Consider the following 16,097-nt stretch of genomic DNA (forward strand, 5'->3'; position numbering starts at 1 on the left):
AAAAAATCTTCAGGAACTGCTAGTAAATTTCACAAATAATTGAAAAAGGGCAAGTAACACACTGAATTAAACAAGACATTTTGAAGTAGAAAGACTGAAATTATAAAAAAAGCTAAAAAAACTTTGAAAACAACTTTGAAAAATAATTTACAGTGTAATTATTTGTAAAATTTACAAGCAATCTATGAGTGAATCACACTACAAATGCTTAATATTTTATTAATCATATTTCAAGGCTGAAACCCAATAAAAACCTAAATATTCACTGGATACCTACATAAATTTAGCTCTTTTCCTCACATAAAACAATTGGATGGATTTAGAAGATTTGGAGCGTTGTGGACTATTTTTTGATGCTTTTTTGCCCCTTTTAGATTTTATAGACCCAGTTATGCTCTTTTTGGCTGAGAAGGTTTATTTGTTATCCAGTTAGTTTCAAACTGTTTCTACTGTATATTTGTTAGCAAGCTCTCAAGATTTTCTTGCAGAGCTGTAACCCAAAATAGACAATAATGGACCTCACCAGTGTTTGTTGAGCGATCAGCAGTGGTTTCTCGCCAGGGTTCTGGAGGTTTCTCATTGTTAATAAATAGCTGTGGATCCTCAGGTCGCTAAATCATGCCAGCTGTGGGTGTGCACGTGGGCTCTGTGTATTGTCCTAGGCCTTTGATCAGATAATTGCACCTCAGACCCAGAGTTTGAAACATCTGAGTGTCGCTATGGTGACCAGCATCACTGTGTCTGCTCTGTTGAGTGGCTTTTAGTGATTCAGACACAACTGGATGGCAGGCCTGCTGTAGCAACTTTTGAGACTATATAGCACAATCCTCCAAAAAACAAACAAACAAATATTCCATAGATTTGTTGGTTTGATGGGACACACAAGATTTTGAGTTTGAACTCACAAGTATGTAGCCCAGTTGCTTGTTTAATGACTTTTCACATTTTTATTTTCAGCACTGATGGAACAGACAATTTTGTTTCAACAAGAATTCATCAGTTGACATAAACAGTGAAGCTGGGGACCTGTTAATATAATTCATTGGAACAATTTGCACTGGCACATTCCTGATCATGTAAAAGCCTTGAGATTTCGATTATCACAGAAATAAAGAGATATGTGCCATTGAGCATCTTGTTGCGAAAACATTCTTTTATGAAGGGATCTGTTAAGAGGATCTTTCGGCCTCTTCATTGCTCCTTTGTATCCATTGTTTCATGCAGGGTTTCCACAGGGGATGAAGGCGCAAGTCAGGATTAATGGGTTTTAAAGTGCCTGGCAAAGAGGAAAAGTGTAAAGACGCATTTAAATGATGGACTGAAAGTGACGCATCAATAAATTTATAGCTGTCTCTTGAGAAAATAACAGCTTCCATATATATATATATATATATATATATATACAAATGTTCAAATGGCAAATATCGAAAGGTCACTTCCTGTGATTAACTTTTTTGAAATCCTTGATCTTAAATGTGGTCATGTGCCATCAGGCATAATATAAAAAAATTTAATGGGTTTACATTTATAATATACATATTGATACTTATGTAATGGATATGCATATGCCTCCCTCAATCCAAGTCAATGTTATAAACATAATATCTTCACAGGCGTCAAATGTTCAAGGTGACGATTCATAAAAGGGGTGCTAGAATTTTATTTTCTTACTATTATTTAATTTGATAAACAGCTTTAGAATATTCTATTCATCAATACAATTACTTTTAATTATTTAATTCAATTCTTCTTCTTTGTGCATTGCACAGCTTGTTTTTCTCATTTATATTTATCATTTTTTAGTTAAATAATAAAGAAAACAATCAGAAGGACAAGGACACAAGGTAAATGTACAGTGGGACTTTTTATTTTTTATATCATGGACATGATCTTTGTTTGTCATTGACATGAAATAAGCATTTTCAGTACACATTATGTAACCTGATATCATAACATATACATCTGATATATAAAATCAGGATGAATCATGTATATTTATAGTGGTACTAAAGAGCAGGTTTTCAGTTCTGTTAAAATACACCACTATTGTTTTTCTGAGCAATCAATACTGGTTAAACTCGTGTTTCTGACAGTTAAAACTGAAAAGACGGTATGTTTATGGTCTGCAAAAATGGCATTTAATGATTTTCTTGAAGGCGCTCTGAAAGTCTTTATTGAAGTACGCGTAAATGATGGGGTTCAAAAGCGAGTTTGAATACCCGAGCCAATTAATGACGTCGATGAGCCACAAAGGCATATCACAAGACGGACAAAAAGGCAGCACGATCGCTTTGATGAAGAATGGCAGCCAACACACAATGAAAGTGCCCATTATAATGCCCAGAGTCTTCACTGTCTTGCGCTCGCGCGCCAAGGCGAGCTTCCTCTTCGCCTCGGTGTTCTTCTCGTGTTTGTTCTCGAACAGAGGGACAGAGTTTGGCGTGTTGGGCAGAGGCAGGTTGTTTTTGGAATTGCTGTGAACCTCGATGATCTCCAGAGACTCGCCGTCTTCCGCGTGTTTCACCGCGCCGTTTACGCACGCGGCGGGCTTGGGTTCGACGGCGCTTTTCCAGTTTTTGCCCAGCTCTCCGTTCGCGCGCTTAAAAAGCGCAGGTGACACAGTCAAACATTTCACCCTCTTCTTCTCAGGTTTTCGAACGGTTTTGCGAATGCGAAATCTCGCCGCTTTGAATATGCGTCCGTACAAGACCAGCATGAGAATCAGAGGGATGTAAAACGCGCAAAAGGTGGAATAAATAGTGTACCATGGGTCGTGGCTGATCATGCAAGCTTCGGGATTGGCCATGTCTTCTGCTTTACTCTTGGGTTGAGATTTCATGATCAACATGGGTGGAATTGATATGGAAAAGCCGACAAACCAGGTAACGGTGATTAAAAGAGCGGCACGTTTTAATGTCCTTTTCTTCATGTAGTCTATTGGGTCGGTGATCGCCCAGTATCTATCCAAAGCGATAGCGCACAGGTGCAGAATCGAAGATGTGCAACATAAAATGTCTAAAGAAATAAAAATATCACAAGTTACCTGTCCAAGCGTCCACTTGTCTAAAACTTGGTAAAGAGCCGCCATTGGCAACACAAGCACCGACACCATGAGGTCCGTCACGGCAAGTGATCCGATCAGGTAGTTTGCAACATTCTGCAGGGATCTTTCCAAAGCAATAGCCGCCACAACACACGCGTTTCCAAATATGGAACATAGAATGAGCGCGCCGATCAGCAAAGACGTGGAGATCTGATAACTTAGTGGAACCTTCACAGGTAAAGTCACATTGTCGATTTGCTGATCTAAGCCACTGTCGTTCTGAAATAAGAACGTGTCGTTGTTTTCTTCCATGTCGTGTAGCGCGTAAAATCAGCAAAACCTCTTTAAACAGCACTACTCCATTCAGAGGAGCTCATACACTTGAAGGCGATGCCAACCATCAACATTGTTACTGACGACTTGTGACGACGCGGCTCCATTTATATCAGCAGTGACTCTAGACGTCAGTTACCTACGCAGGTGTACCGGGTGGGCTTGGCATATAATTTGTACGCGCGTTTTTCCAGAATTTCTTTCAGTGAGATCCATCCATCCTCATCGTCTGATTTGTAGCAACAAACTATTGAAGCAATTCCAACAGGTGAATGCTTGAACAAAACTTTTCAGGAAGGGGTCCAATTCCCTGAATTTACAAAGGAGTGAACTTTTTCTGTAGAAATGCACTTTTTCTTCAGGTAGGCTAATAGCCTATAGCGCGTGTTTTCGATCCGCTCGGCACCGACACCCGTCGAGGTGAAAATTGTATTGCTGCTGCTGCTGCCACCTGCTGTAGTGCGCCTGCTGCTGAGAAAACTGAACGTTTGGCCCAAACACCTCTCCTTCATCCAGTCCCCCACATAGTGTAGCCTATAGGGTGTTGGGAAGGTTACTTTGGAAATGTAGCGTAATAGGTTACAGATTACAGGTTACCCTATTTAAAATGTAATAATAAGTAGGCAAGTTATATATTTCAATTATTTAATGTAACTGATTACATTACTTTTTGATTACTTTCCTAAATTTCTAATGAATATTTTCAACTGTTAATCATTTTGAAACATTTAGAGCAAGCTCTGTTAACCTTACAAAACTGATTACTATTAGATATTCAAAATCCTTCCCTTGAATTAAGATGATTATTTAATTTTAGCACAGCGACACAAAATCAGACTTTACCCCCTCTTTTATGTCGAGATCATTATGAGGTTAAATACAAATTTAAAATCATAAGATATGATACTGTTTTTTAAATCAAATCCTTGTAGGCTATAGGTACGACAGGAAATACTGTTATCTAACAATGCTTTGGAGAAAAACAGTTAGCCTAATCTTATAAAAATAAAGCATATACAGGTGCATCTCAATAAATTAGAATGTAGTGAAAAGTTAATTTATTTCAGTAATTCAACTCAAATTGTGAAACTCGTGTATTAAATAAATTCAATGCACACAGACTGAAGTAATTTAAGTCTTTGGTTCTTTTAATTGTGATGATTTTGGCTCACATTTAACAAAAACCCACCAATTCACTATCTCAACAAATTAGAATATGGTGACATGCCAATCAGCTAATCAACTCAAAACACCTGCAAAGGTTTCCTGAGCCTTCAAAATGGTCTCTAAGTTCGGTTCACTAGGCTACACAATCATGGGGAAGACTGCTGATCTGACAGTTGTCCAGAAGACAATCATTGGCACCCTTCACAAGGAGGGTAAGCCACAAACATTGCCAAAGAAGCTGGCTGTTCACAGAGTGCTTTATCCAAGCATGTTAACGGAAAGTTGAATGGAAGGAAAAAGTGTGGAAGAAAAAGATGCACAACCAACCGAGAGAACCGCAGCCTTAGGATTGTCAAGCAAAATCCATTCAAGAATTTGGGTGAACTTCACAAGGAATGGACTGAGGCTGGGGTCAAGGCATCAAGAGCCACCACACACAGACGTGTCAAGGAATTTGGCTACAGTTGCCGTATTCCTCTTGTTAAGCCACTCCTGAACCACAGACAACGTCATAGGCGTCTTACCTGGGCTAAGGAGAAGAAGAACTGGACTGTTGCCCAGTGGTCCAATGTCCTCTTTTCAGATGAGAGCAAGTTTTGTATTTCATTTGGAAACCAAGGTCCTAGAGTCTGGAGGAAGGGTGGAGAAGCTCATAGCCCAGGTTGCTTGAAGTCCAGTGTTAAGTTTCCACAGTCTGTGATGATTTGGGGTGCAATGTCATCTGCTGGTGTTGGTCCATTGTGTTTTTTGAAAACCAAAGTCACTGCACCCATTTACCAAGAAATTTGGAGCACTTCATGCTTCCTTCTGCTGACCAGCTTTTTAAAGATGCTGATTTCATTTTCCAGCAGGATTTGGCACCTGCCCACACTGCCAAAAGCACCAAAAGTTGGTTAAATGACCAAGCTGTTGGTGTGCTTGACTGGCCAGCAAACTCACCAGACCTGAACCAGACTTGTCAAGAGGAAAATGAGAAACAAGAGACCAAAATAATGCAGATGAGCTGAAGGCCTCTGTCAAAGAAACCTGGGCTTCCATACCACCTCAGCAGTGCCACAAACTGATCACCTCCATGCCACGCTGAATTGAGGCAGTAATTAAAGCAAAAGGAGCCCCTACCAAGTATTGAGTACATATACAGTAAATGAACATACTTTCCAGAAGGCCAACAATTCACTAAAAATGTTTTTTTTTTTTTATTGGTCTTATGAAGTATTCTAATTTGTTGAGATAGTGAATTGGTGGGTTTTTGTTAAATGTGACCCAAAATCATCACAATTAAAACAACCAAAGACTTAAACTACTTCAGTCTGTGTGCATTGAATTCATACACGAGTTTCACAATTTGAGTTGAATTACTGAAATAAATTAACTTTTCCACGACATTCTAATTTATTGAGATGCACATGTATATAATAACCCAAATAGGAAACGAAACAGTTATCAAATAAGCGTTCTGTTCTGTGTCCTAAACTGCTGAAATATTGATGTCTCACAGGGGCGGATCTACCAGCGTGGCACGGGGTGGCACGGGGTGGCAAATGCCACACTAAGAAAAAGCTGTGCCACCCCACCTGCCACCCCAGAATTATCACAGAATAAAATATAAATGTAAGCAGTGTTTCATGTGCTACTTTTCAGCCGCGGCGATGACAGCGCGCGATGGTGCACGATGGCTGCACGCGCACGCAGCGCGCCCAGTGTAGTCGGCTTCATTAACAAATGACTCTTAAGAACCGGTTCTTTTTAAGTCAAAAAGACAAAGCGCAGCCCATTCACTAATGAATTGTTTTTACATTGGTTCGTGAATCAGATACTGCTTCTCGGTTTATTCAGAAGTCCTCTGAGAAATCTAATCCCGTCCGGATGTTTCTGAGATTCATCCCGTAATTGTTTGGTGATCCGATTCTCCGACCGCTCGCTCCACTTTCATCATGGATATAGAGGCCTTTCTGCCATATCGGACGAAACAATAACATGGAATCAATAAGAAGATGCCGATCACGAAAAAGCAGAGTTAGGTAAGAATCTTGTATTGCAGTTTTCTCGATTGTTAACATAACTGATTTTAGTTGGCCCATTTTCCCAAATCATTAATTCAGTTCTCAAAACAAAGACACATTTCTCAAAAAGTTTAACAATGAGTAAGTTAAACATTCGGTAGCAAAACTGATGACACCAATCAACTGAGAGAGAAGAGAGCTGAACGAATAATATACATGGGTTTTATACTTACACATTCAGTATAATTACAGTACAGTACCAGTACATTAGATGATGGAAATTTCACTATTCTATATGTACAGTAAACTGCTGCACATGTTGTACACCTTCAAACATGTGACTGTCAAATTTCATTTGTAGCCATTTTTTTTATGTGTAGGCCTACTGTATGTTTGCAGAACTGAGAAATGACTGCCTAGAGAAATAGCTAGTCTTGTGTCAGGAGACCAGGAAACTGCTGTAGTACTGTATTCTGTAATGAAATTTGACCAAATGTGCAGAGGATGCTGAATTTACTTTTTTAAATTTTATTTTATTTTGTACTGTACTGTATTGTGGTGCATACCAAGTTCATATACAATTCTCTGGTATTTGAACTTTTCTAGTGTTTTTCATCTACTGCAAGATTATTTTGCAGTAGTAAAATGAAAATGATCTGTTCCCAAAAGTTCATTGCTGAATTATTATTATTATCTGTAATTTAATTCATGTTGTATACTGTAATAGACATTGAGCTGCAAAAATAATTCCTGAATCCTAATAAGAGTTTTTTGTTAAGTGTTATTGATCTCATGAGTGTTCACTGGGCAGGAAAGTCATCTGTGTATTTGAATAGTAAGCATTTAAGAATACCTGTAATAACTAGATTGAACAGTTTGAAAGACAAATTTATGCTGGCTTGTCTTAAAGTCTTGTTTAAGAAGCATAAATAGTTTGGTCAGTTAGATGTTCTAGATGTTTGCTAAAGTGTTGCTAGCTGGTTGCTAGGACATTCTGGGTGGTTGATAGGCTTTCGCTATGCAGTTGCTGGGGTGTTGCTAGACTATTGATAGTGTGTTCTGGGTGATTACAGACATTCCCACCTCTGGTAATAACAGAATGTCTTCTTTAATGATACAAGCTCAGAAACATTTATAACCTGTTAAAGTTTTTTGTATATATTGTGTATTGACTGGGTGCCATGATGGATATTGAAATGTCGTTATTTATTTTTCATTTTAAACAGTATAGATTAGGTCCCACTTTATATTAGGTGGCCTTAACTACTATGTACTTACATCTGAATTAATAATTTGGTACAATGCACTTATTGTGTACATACATGTTTTTACATTGTACTTATATTTTTTAAAATACCTATATGTAATTACATCTGTAATTAGTTTCTGTAATTACATTTATAATTACACTGTTGACCCATCCTTAAACCTAAAGTAAACTGATACCACCAAACCTGTCCCTAACCTTACCCATATCCCACCTCAACCCAGGTGAAAAAGACGCAGTATTAAATGTATTAAAAATATACTTGAAATTCAAGTAGTATGTTTATAATACATTTGTATTCCCAACATGCTTATTTGAAGTGCATTAAAAATATACTGAATTGCATTTTAATATATTTCTAAAAAGTATACTAGAAGTACTTTTGTATTAAATATATGCTTAGTTATACTTCTAAGAAATATGCTAAACAGAAGCATACTTTTAATGTGTTTATAAAAGTATACTAGAAATACTTTGGTAATAAATATATGCTTAATTACACTTTTAAGGAATATGCTAAACACAAGCACACTATTACTATATTTCTAAAAAGTATAGTAGAAATACTATGTTAATAAATATATTCTTAATTACACTTTTAAGGAATATGCTAAACACAAGCATACTTTTGGTGACGTTTTAGTGTATTTACAAAAAACACACTTATGTTACTCTTACTTAAAATATATTTTGTGTGTACTTTGTGTAAGAACATAACAAAATGATTACACTTTTAGTAGGTTTTTAATGTACTTTATATTGCAGTAGGCCTACACATGGTTATATTTTAAATACTATTTATGTATTTATAATTTTAATATTTGGAAAAGTACGATATTGTGAAAAACATTTTTTACATTTACAATGTACAAACCTTTGTCAAATATTATTAACCATTGCAGTATTTAAAATATGTTGTTTAATATGGGTTATGCTACTTTGGTTGATTAGGCTGTTGTTCATTACATGATACATTAATTGTAATAAGCTAGGTGTTTATAAACTTGTTCAAGCTTGACGCCTTTATTTTCTAATATACATTTCTGAAATTCCCACAAGGATTTCAACATCATATCTGAAATGAGAAAAAAAAAAAAACACGTTTATTTGTGTTTAAATTCAAACAACACAGACTAAACCTGATTGGTTCCAGAGCCATTGAACGGCTCTGATTGGTTCGTATGATAATGAGCTCGCAGCAGAGAGCTTCGTAAATCAAATATGATGCGTGTGCAAATGTCCCTTGAATGTGAATATAAGTCTAAATTTAAACAGTATTATATTATATAGAGCGATCGTGTCTCTTTAGGGCGCTTGGAGGAAACCACGCAATTCATATGGATTACTTTGGCGATGTTTTTTTTGCGATGAACTTTTTGAAACGTGAACATCTTTGATGAATCTTTGGCATAAAGCGACCATGGCATAAAGCGGTATGTTCTTATTTTTACCAGCTTCTGCGAGCGTGTATGGCGTCTGGCTTCAGAACCTCACTGTGACTTCAGGTAAGATTTGTATCTAATTAACGTTATTTGTCTGTACCAGTCATGTTTTTGACACATGCATTGGCAGAAAAAAATTAAATAAAATTAGTTAACATTAACATTCTTTTATTTGCAACATGAAGTATATTTATTTCTGATTTCCTGAACAATTTGGCTTCATTGTAATGAGGTTAATGATCTTTGAAAAACCATGATTATGAACATACAATTACTTTGTCTTGAGCTGATCAGCAAACTGTGGTAGTGTTGGTTGATTGGTGTCTATATTTGTTCAAGCTTGACAACCTTATGACTTTATTTTCTAATATATATATTTCTCATTACAGATAAGAACAAAGATTAAATTGTAAGAAGGGTTGCTTATAAAAGCGTACATCTGAAACTGCTGAGACTGGTAAGGTTTGTGACTATATTTCCGACCAGGTATATTGTTCTGTCATTCTTAAATAGAAAACAAATCATCAATCATCATTTGCCTTTTTTGTGTTTGTGTGCGTGTGAGAAATATTAACATTTGTTGTTTTTCAGATCAGCTGCTATAGAAGACAAACTTAAATCTGAGTGCAGAGACATGGAAAGGAATAGTAAGTATATTTTAATGTCGATCTCCTCTGTTATAGAGATTTTTGAATCAGGCCTAATAGAGGGGGATTCGGTCAATCTTGGAAGAAAAACGTTAGCAATGGGTCCATTCCAGGTAGCTAATTTGTGCTTCTTTTCAGTCATTCATGTAAAAATCTGTTATCTAATTTTGTTTCTGTTTTGTTTTTTTTCTAAAGCTGCAAGACACTACTGACTAGGCTGTGCCCAGGTCTCCGGAACCTGCGACGATGCTCAGCTCCATCAGCCCTCCGTCTGCGCCGGATCCACCAGCTCTGTCTCCATCGGTCGGCCCCCAGATGTCGGCAGCCACACCATCTACATCTTGGCTCCTCCCTCCCTCGACTCCGCCGTGTGTTGTCAGCACTGGGATGCTCTGGGTCTGTGCCAAACACCATCTAAGCCACTAGGGCATCATCGTCATCCTCCCATCACCATCCCTTCACCACATCCTGCCATCATCCCCGCACTTTTGCCTCTCACCATCCCTACATCATCTCCTCGTCCACCTCCAAAACCCCTCTATCCCTCCCTATTCTGTTGCTTGAACTTTATCATCTTCAGTCTTTGCACACACATCTATTCACTTTATATGTTTTTTTTCTTCAGAAAATTGCATTGTAATTTTTATTTATTCACTGATGTAAAATTCTTTACTTTTCAGTAATACAGGTATAACTGAAATGTTCTACATATGGATAAGATGGCTCTTCCATAGCATTTCAGTCTTGTTTTCATTTATGTTTTTTGTATAATGTTTTAAAATGTACTTGAGTATATTTGTAGTAATACAAAAATACTATAAACATACTTGTATTTACTTTTATGTTTATTTACTATAAACATACTTTGAAGTTTTCTAAATATCAAAGTGTACGTGTGTGTATATATTGAAAAATATAATACTAATAAATATAATATAATATACTAGTAGTGTAATGCTAATGCATTTCTAATGAGCTGAAATACAATTGAAATGTACTTGAAGCACATTAAAACGATGCTTCAAATATACCTTACCTGTAGTTCATGAAGTATTAAAAGTACATTTTAAATGTATTTTTAAAAATACACTTAAATTGCACTAAATATACTTAAAGTGGTTCCAATTTAACACAATTTCAATATATTAAATATATTACAAATAGATTAAAATTGAACTTAAGCATATCTTGAAATACACTTAATATACTTAAAGTTGTTTCAAAATAATACATTTAATATGCAATTAGTACAGTATAATATAAATATATTAAGTGTGTCTGAAAAAGCACAATTTAAATATATTTCTTTTTCACCTGGGAATAGCAGCAATAGTGTTTTGCAAATACAGTATGAACACAATAAGTACATTGTACTTATTTTTTGATGTAAGTACATAGTAGTTAAGGCCACCTAATATAAAGTGTGACCGATGATTACTTAACGGCAATGCAATATTTGTGCATATCCCCAAAAACTATGCATGGGGGCTTGTTTGATGTTGCCACCCCTCTTAGACCCCGTGCCACCCCTTTGCCACCCTAAAAATTATTTTCTAGATCCGCCCCTGATGTCTCATATTTTAGAGCAGTCACTTCAATTCGGGAAAGAAATCTGTGTGTGAATATATTCAGAACCCCTCTTTGTAATTGTTAGCATTTAATTTAATTACACTTTTTTTTTTTCTCTGTAACTGTAACAGATTACAGTTATGCCTACATTAATTTTGTAATTAAATTACGTAATTCCGTTACATTTAGCTACTAGTTACTCCCCAACATTGAGTAGGCCTATATGTGTGTGTGTGTGTGATTATATACTGTCCCCATACCAAGTGTGCGAATTATAGGGGGTTTGACCCCATGATTGAGGCTTAAAGCATACAACTCAATAGCCAAAAAAAAAGTTATAGGCCTATTGGAGCTAAATGTGAAGTCGCAATCGTCTGAGGCAGTAACAAATCGCCGCTCCAGAGCATACATCGTCCAAAGTTTAAAACACTGACTTAATTATAATTAAATATATAATTAAGTCAGTGTTTTAAACTACACAAACATTCAGTGTTGTGTTTAAGCGTCTTTAAAATAGATTAAAACACTTTCGATTTAATTTCATGTTCCTATGAGTTTCTCTTCATTATTTGTGCATTCATTTGGTTTAGGTTGGGAAATTTAGATTGATTTAATGAATGAAATAGATTAATTATTGTGTCCTCACAGTATTTACGCCTGTTCCGAGACTTGTTTTTTTTTTTTTTTTATAAATTTTGTCCCTCTGCGGCTTCCGTAGCGAACTGTACTCAGTGCAGTATAGAGCCAGTTTGTTGTTTTTAGCCTTTTAGCCAAACAACTGGAGGTGCTCTTCAAAAATCCCGTCGAAGGAAATGGCTACCTCTTTTGTGGTATGTTATATTTTTGGTACATACATAAAACAAATGTTTAACTGAGACAAACAGGAAGTATTTACATTATAACAACTGGAAAAAAACCGGCCAGTACAGGAACTATCACTGTAGATTTTTTTTTTTATTAAGAAAACTAAGTTACACCGTTTAAATGTGCGTACAAGCTGGACGTGAAATTTAGTGCGAGGTTAGATAGTAAATACAGCGAATGTTGCTCTCTTGTACCAATTTCGATGTTGTTTGTGGCAAGAGATTGTACTGGCCTATTTTATGCTCAAGCATAAAGTTTGCTAATGTGCAAAAAAGGCAGATTATGAAGACATACACAGATGACATAACTACTTAAGAATATTAAACTATTTATGCATGCATTATATTGTGTGTGATACTAATCTACCTAAGGACTTGTATTGGAATAAAATATGGTTTTCTAATGCACATTTCAAACAGACTGAAGAACAAGATCAATCAGGGACACTAGAAGATCCAACAAGCCTTCGCTGCAGAAAGTGCCGTAGATGTCTAATAGACCCGACCAGCCTCCTGAAGGTGGGAGAATTATGATCTATAATATTTTGTCTTTGAAAGGTAACTGCAGTATATTTGAAATGGTTTAAGATCTTCATTTATGTAAAAAGGAATGATAATCATCAATAACATATATTCCCAAGTGACACTGCTTTATATTAATACAGGTAGTAACATCAAGCGAGACTGCAGCCACATGCAATGTGTGGCATTTGAATGTTGAATCTTTGCCAGATTGGATTTTGGCAAGTGTTGATCAGGTAGTTTTAATTTCTATGTGTTTAATTAATGCAATTTGGGCTGATGATATATGGAAATGATCTATTCTGATAAAATGTACATTTCTTGCAGGCCAGTTGGACAGTGGGGAAATTAAACTGTCAGAACTGTGGAGCTCGCTTAGGAGGCTTTAATTTTGTAAATTGCTCTAAATGCTCCTGTAGACGTGATACAACTGTACATCTCAGTAAGAGTCGTGTTGATCAGGATCTAAAACCACCAGTTCTTTTGACTAGACTAGGAAGGACTAGAGAACATACCGTGAGGAGGAAGAATGAGGTGGAGTCTCTCCCTCAGACAATAAGCTCATCTCCCTCTCCTTCCTCAACCCTCAGCTTCTCCTGTACTGTGTCCCATGTTGCCTCTGCTGAAACTGAACTTGAGGTTGAGTCAACTGAAGAACCACAGATTCTTGAGAGTGTTGAGAGAGGCATAGATGTTTCCTTACCTTCTGAATTGCCACCACAGCTGTCTGATGATCAGGAGAGCTTAGAGGTACGGCCTGTGGGTTCTGCTTCCCAGAGTAGAACCTCGCTGGACAGAGCTGTGAATCCAGAGGAGGTCAGACTCAGAGAGATGGAGGAGCCATCAAGAAACATCTCACCCAACCTAGAGCCAAAGCTTTCCAAGAGAGAGAAAAACCACCTGAAAAGCCTAAGAAGGAAGCAGAGGAAGAAGGAGCGTTGGATTCAGAGACAGCAGGAGGCAAAAGATCTGGTGAGATGTTTTAAAGTTGTGGGTGGTGCCAAAGTCTGACTCATTTTGTACTTATTTGTGAATTAAATCAATTTGGCTCCCCCTCAGGATATTCATTTGGAATTTATTGAATTGCAATCAAAGACATTCAAAACATTCACGCTTATTTTATAGCCCAACATTTGTTTTCTGACAAAACAAAAATAATTAATTTTGAATAATTATGCCTATTTATTCCCTGATATGCATTTCTTCTGAAATGATTGGACATTTTTCTTAACACAAGACAGAAATTTTAAAAAGGTTTTAATTTTGGCAATCAGCACTCTACATTATCAGCACTGAAGTTTCTGAGATTGCAATTCTATAAATAATGTCAACTCCATAATTATTAGCAACCTTCTTAAATATAAACAAAAATTAATACATAAAATATAACACACGGTTATGGGTAATTCACTAAAAATGTATTAATAAAAAAAAATGCACTGACAGATGTTTTTGTTAAATTAAATTTATGCATTTGGCATATCTAAAGTGACTTAGTGTATACAGTGTATACATTTCATCAGAACCCATGACTTTGACATTTCTAGCTCCATGCTCTACTGTTTGAGCTACAGAAACAGTATAGTTATTGGGGTGAATATGGCTTTAGGTTTTTTTGTAATTTGAATTACAACTCTGCATCCTGTTTGCTTTCTCAGTTCTGAATGGTACTCAGCTCTAGTTTGTTTAATCTGTGAGGTGCCAGATAAACAAGCTATTAAAAGAGGAGCTGTGTCGTACTGAAAAGAGTTCTGGCAAAATGTCAATAATAGATTTGTGGATCAGGACGGGCATAAATCCACATAATAAGCTGTTGCAAGATCCTGAGGATCTTAATAAGCCATTCACAGCTGCATGTGACTGTTGCAGCACGTGTCATTTTATTGGAGAATTTCTTTTTGTTTTAATAACCGATAGAGAATGAATTGGAGAATGAACTGAATGTCTGTTTTTTTTTTTTTCATTCATATTTTATGCGTTACTTCTACATATCAGGCTATGAAGTGGGACCTAACGGGCAGCGATGATGAAGAGAGGGAGGGATACACGTGTGCCGTTTGTTTAGACGTATATTACAGCCCTTACAAGTGCCATCCTTGCAGTCATGTGTTCTGTGAGCCCTGTTTGAGAACACTGGCTAAGAACAGGCCAAGCAGTACCCCGTGTCCCCTCTGTAGGACCCTCATATCCCATGTGCTCTTTCAGGAAGGTGAGTGGAAAAGATAAACTCCATTTTCTCTCTAAGTGCATCATATTGCTTATAATAACTTTATCTGATGAACCTTTTGTTTCAGAGCTCAGTCAAACTACAAAGGCTTGCTTCCCAAAAGTGTATCGCTCAAGACACGATACCTTTCAGAAGACCAACTATTCCAAATGGCCCCTGCCCAATTGTCCAAAGCGTTTCCGCATCTTTTGGGGTTTGTCATTATGTCATTTGCATTAGCATGTCTTCAAGACACTAGGTGTTAGAGAGTTTTAGTTACAAGTTGGACATTTATCTCATTGTTTTTTTGTTATTTCAGGATTTCAGAGGCACGGAGGTCCTGCCAGTCGCTGGCAGTTTCCGCACAGAGCATTTGGCCTGGATGCGTTGGATCTGGGAGACATGTGGGGCTGGCCATTTGACATTGACTTTGTGATCATCTCTGTCTACTCTCTGCACTGGGTGATGGCGTTCATCATCTTCTGTGGCCTCTGCTACTTCCTCCTCCTCTGATGTATGGAGGATTAGTTCTCATTTTGTTCGCTGTTGCTGGACAAATGAATGTTGTTGACGGTGGACATCTCATCAAGTGCCTCGTACTTTTATTTCAATGTAGCTTCAAATATGATGAAATATTATTAAGGTGTGTTTCTTCCTGTGGGAATCATTTGTGTGTTTGTTTGTGGTTTAGGTCTTAAAGGGTTTGTGCAATTCATAGATATCATGTTAAGCAATTACCTTATAGCATCTGCCTACTTGACCTGTAAACAGTATTATAATGCAACAGAAAAGGGACAAAGCAATAATTAAGGGTATAATGCTTAGTCCGTCTGTACACTTTGACAAGTTGCTTCTTTTTCTGTTACCGTTACTTTGAGTGGCTTAGATTCTTGTTTAATGCTAGAACCCAGGTTTCTGTTGTACAAATTTTAATGGCTTCTTTTACACAGTAAAATGTTTCAAAACATGTTTTGTGTCAATTCATTCTACTGGATTTATTTATTAATATTTGCCAATGGCAAGAACACCCAGCAA

The 16,097-nt window shown here is 36.8% G+C and overlaps 2 protein-coding genes across 2 annotated transcripts; one reads left to right on the forward strand and one right to left on the reverse strand.

The window, feature by feature from the left end:
• Positions 1 to 1,488: 1,488 nt before the first annotated feature.
• On the reverse strand, positions 1,489 to 4,307 carry htr1ab (5-hydroxytryptamine (serotonin) receptor 1A b). The gene has a single exon (XM_058758253.1). The coding sequence runs from the start codon at positions 3,353 to 3,355 to the stop codon at positions 2,117 to 2,119; it is 1,239 nt and encodes a 412-aa protein (XP_058614236.1). The 5' UTR covers positions 3,356 to 4,307; the 3' UTR covers positions 1,489 to 2,116.
• A 7,835-nt stretch (positions 4,308 to 12,142) lies between these two features.
• rnf180b (ring finger protein 180b) lies at positions 12,143 to 16,029 on the forward strand. Its single transcript, XM_058757229.1, has 7 exons — positions 12,143 to 12,301; positions 12,755 to 12,853; positions 13,000 to 13,092; positions 13,184 to 13,828; positions 14,852 to 15,065; positions 15,151 to 15,276; positions 15,382 to 16,029. Exons 1-7 carry the CDS (start codon positions 12,284 to 12,286, stop codon positions 15,573 to 15,575), a joined length of 1,389 nt encoding a protein of 462 aa, XP_058613212.1. The 5' UTR covers positions 12,143 to 12,283; the 3' UTR covers positions 15,576 to 16,029.
• The last annotated feature ends 68 nt before the right edge of the window (positions 16,030 to 16,097 follow it).

This window comes from Onychostoma macrolepis, chromosome 21, assembly GCF_012432095.1.
Source record: "Onychostoma macrolepis isolate SWU-2019 chromosome 21, ASM1243209v1, whole genome shotgun sequence".
NCBI lineage: Eukaryota > Metazoa > Chordata > Actinopteri > Cypriniformes > Cyprinidae > Onychostoma > Onychostoma macrolepis.

Coding starts and splice junctions, on each gene's coding strand:
- htr1ab (XM_058758253.1), bottom strand. CDS start 3,355: ATGGAAGAAAACAACGACACGTTCTTATTTCAGAACGACAGTGGCTTA.
- rnf180b (XM_058757229.1), top strand. Junction 13,093..13,183: donor TTTTGGCAAGTGTTGATCAG/GTAGTTTTAATT, acceptor CATTTCTTGCAG/GCCAGTTGGACAGTGGGGAA. Junction 15,066..15,150: donor CCATGTGCTCTTTCAGGAAG/GTGAGTGGAAAA, acceptor CTTTTGTTTCAG/AGCTCAGTCAAACTACAAAG.